Source organism: Pyxicephalus adspersus, chromosome 5 (genome assembly GCF_032062135.1).
Source record: "Pyxicephalus adspersus chromosome 5, UCB_Pads_2.0, whole genome shotgun sequence".
In the NCBI taxonomy this organism is placed as follows: domain Eukaryota; kingdom Metazoa; phylum Chordata; class Amphibia; order Anura; family Pyxicephalidae; genus Pyxicephalus; species Pyxicephalus adspersus.
In genome coordinates, this window is record NC_092862.1 from 147236648 (window position 1) to 147240546 (window position 3899).

Below are 3899 nucleotides of genomic sequence, written 5' to 3' on the forward strand. Positions count from 1 at the left end.
TTTCACCATATCAGGTCTGTGTGTGTCGGGTCTGTAGTACAATAATATTAATAATATTCATTCATCTGATTGGACGCGTGTGGAGCAGATCTTCTGATCCCTGGCCAGTTAGTGATTCTTTACCCGTGCAGGTAAAATGGCAGCTTGGCCCTAAATGTTCTGTGCAGCCTGGTTATCATTGTGGAAGGTAAGAGATTTATTACTGTTATTTACATACAGACTGCAGAGGATGGCATTAGCGTCTCACTACTTTATATGGAAGCAGAGCGCTTCTTTATTATAAAAGTCACAACATGTGACACGCCATTGTGCAGGGTCCCAATATGTTGGCTTCTTATTGTTGTTGTGACTTTTATAACAAAGCAGGAATTCTGTATTTTAGAGTGCTGGGGACTTTGTGTTCTGTCCCTCTTATAGGTTTGCAACATACGCATAATATTACCGTGGTGGTTCTTTGGAAAATTAGAGATCAGGAACTTATTACATTTACCCCTTTCTTGTCATTTCTAAAGAACATATCATACAACTGAACATCACCTAATTTACAAAGATTTTAGATCCTTAGCAATCCCTATTTGGAAGGTCAGTTACTTCATATTGAGTAGTCTGATCCTAGGGATGAATGGTCAAACATTAGATGTATCCTAACACCTTCAGCCATTTGTACATATAACTTATATAATCTATCTTCACTCCAATCATGCACTGCATACATACTTTTCTTTATCTTTCTCCTTATATCCCCCAAAAATGATTGTAATATTACAATTTGGATGAGGTGACATACTCCTAATACCTATAGAAGCAGCCTATAACTGATTTATCTTAGATTATTGTGTGATTGCAATGAGTTGCATTTAAAAATGTTCTGGAAAATGTTTTTTGTATCTCATGTATAGTTCTGTTAACGATCTCTATTCATCCCAAGGAAGCCCAACGTGTCGGGGTTCAAACCGTACTTCTTTTCCTAACAATAGAGATTACTCTGGGTGAAGGGAATCCCATGATGTGAATAGGACAAACCCAAATTATTATACCCAGTTGTATATATGCGTATGTTGGAAACCAATGATTGATTTATTACATTTAGTTTGGATTTGCCTGCTTTCCTGTTTTCATTTGAATTTTCACATAGCCCTATTCAGGGTGGCGGCTACCCTACATAAAAATACACCCAGGAGGGAGAAATATTTTCACTTCTTTACCACCCTCTGATTGGTTTATCAGCAGCATGTTCTGCCGACAACCCCTGCCTGATATTCCCATCACTATTATCACAGCCACCCCCTGGGATGGGTGAATGTCAGGAGAATTGTGTAAATGTGCCAAATTATCCAATAAATTATCAACTCAAAAGAGAGAAAATTCTAGAATTTCTCAGCCTGACCCCCTTTATTGTGGTGTAACTCCCTGGGGTGGTCTGCGTGATACAGAATGCCTGGGAATGGCTCCTCCTCTGCACTGACATCCATCAAAGAAATTTTATATTTTTATACAAAATGGAAAGATTGAGTTTTATATTTTATTATGTTAATGAAGGGGGAGGAGCCAGGGAAGGTGATAAAACCTCAGCTTTAATGTTGAATTTCTCCAGAATGCCTACAGCTACAAAAGTAAATGACGGTGTATCAGGTACAGGAGGGGCTTTATTCTACCCAAAGTTCCATCTTGTGCACCATCACTTTTTTTTATACACCGGGGTATTATTTCAGGATCACATCGCCATGGGAACACCCCCATCCAAATAAAATGTTCCTGGGGCTAGTAGAGCAAGAATTGTAAAACTATAAAGAAGAACCTTTGTCAGACTAAATAATGCCTAAATAATGAGATTCTTCTCACTTTCGGTCCTGGTAGGAAGTGACCATAATAAAAACCTGAATAAAGAGCTACCGTATTTTTTGCCGTATAAGACGCTCCGGAATATAAGACGCACCCAATTTTAAAGGAGGAAAATCTAGAAAAAAAAGATTCTGAAAGATTATTCCCTTTCTGATCACTCATGTGCCATTCAAATTCCCTTTCTGATCACTCTGTGTCATTCAAAATTCCTTTCTGATCACTCTGTCATTCAAATTCCCCTTCTGATCACTCTGTGCTTTTTTTCCACTGTACGGCAGTTAGGACAGGGAACAGCAGGGGGCGCTGTGCCAGCTTCTTTCGCTCTGCTTTACAGACAGGAGAAGACACGTGCTGCTGCCAGAGAGAAGAGGAGACAGACGCTGCTGCAGCCAGAGACACACGCAGGATCAGGTATCGGGTGAGTATATTATTTTAGTTATTTTATCACACCTTTGTCGTATAGGACGTACTACCTTTTCCCCCCCAGTTTTGGGGAAGAAAAAGTGCGTCTTATACGGCGTAAAATACGGTAATTGTTCCCTGCTCCACCTGGAGGGCATATTTGTTGCTGGTAATGTGGACGTTCGGTGTGCCGGAGCTCAGGTGTTGGTAGTCATGACAACATTGAGGTAACTTACTGCCCCATGGACCTACCTGTGCTGGAATTGCGTTTCCGGAACTTCTTGTCCAAGTCCACTTTCATGGCCTCAATGTCATCTACAGAGGACGCCCTGCGGATGCTGTAGAAGCTCTCTCGGGAGCGGCTGCGTGTCAGGCTACAATTGGAGAATGACACGTCCAGGTTCAGGTGATCCTTGTCCATCCGCGGTGAAGACTGCACTGCCGGATCTTTACCAGGATCATCCTCCAGGATCACCCTGTGCTCTGTAGTGCCAATCAATGCCTGTTGGTCTTCAGGCCGAAAGCCAATGCAATTGTCGGCTGGGGTGGTGGTGACATCTTCCAGGGCCACAGAGTCACTGCTGTGCTTATTAAAGTCAACCACTACCACGTCTGGGTCCTCCTGTGGCAGAGACTGCTTGCTGCCTGTCAGGGCCAATAAGGTGGGGAGCTTCAGACGGAAGGATTTCCCACGACCTGCGAGAGAGCGATATTCCATAATGCACACTGGGGGCCATGTAAGTTCCATTGCTGAGAGCACACAGATCACATACAATGCACATAATACAGCACACCACGGACAAGCCTTTGTCATCTCCTCCCAATCACTGCCCATGTGTAGACGATGCCAGGAAGCTGAGAGAAGGCTTCTTCTACTAACACACAAATACATTTCTCTTGTGTTAGAGATTGTTGTATATTTCATGTTGTGTATGGGGGACCCCTGAAATCTGCCACCCCCCATCTGCTTGTGGCCGCTCATGCTGATGCTTTGTACCCTTATGGGGCTCAGAGAAAAGTTTGGTCAATCATTGGGAAATCTCTGATATCAGAAGATCAGCGGCAGCTGGTAAATTCAGAATTGACAGCCCGGAATTGGATGAATAGAAATGATTTCCTGTAGTTTGGCGGTGAGATTGTACAGAGTCAGCCGGCAATGACAAATAAACCCCGATCTCACCTATCGGCATTGGAGAGGATTGTGCCAGTCTGTGGGCAAACATTCACCAGAAGAAGAAATCACCGGCAGGATGGAACGTTAGCTCCAACATGTCAGGGACTAACAGACAGGTCCTCTTTATGCAGGGGGAATGTGATTGGCTGCTGTGGGTAGACTGATCAGTAACAGGAGGAGATGATGGCGGTATTACCTGCGGGGAACCAGTGTGACTGCACTCGGTGATTGGTGTTCTTGTTGGGAGATGTCAGATGATCCTTCTCCATCACCACCTCGAAGTTCAGGATGAACATGATGACAGCCCCATCCTCATTCTTCACCGGCACCACGTCAACCAGACACAGGAAGCAGCTTCCTGCAGGAGAGATCAAATGATGACATCACTAGCTCAAAGACCCCCAGAGGACCCCACAGGACAGAGACCCCCAGAGGACCCCATAGGACAGAGACCCCCAGAGGACCCCATAGGACAGAGACC

At 44.1% G+C, this 3899-nt stretch overlaps 1 protein-coding gene across 3 annotated transcripts in view; it reads right to left on the bottom strand.

Moving 5' to 3' along the window:
- The window catches only part of KCNH2 (potassium voltage-gated channel subfamily H member 2), a 72347-nt gene that overhangs the window by 42365 nt on the left and 26083 nt on the right, over nt 1-3899 (bottom strand). For all 3 annotated transcript variants that reach the window (XM_072413076.1, XM_072413077.1, XM_072413078.1), the window contains exons 3-4: nt 3615-3776; nt 2497-2940 (exon numbers count right to left, since the gene is read on the bottom strand). In XM_072413076.1, coding sequence (XP_072269177.1) covers nt 2497-2940; nt 3615-3776 — 606 coding nt within the window. The remainder of the gene's footprint in view (nt 1-2496; nt 2941-3614; nt 3777-3899) is intronic.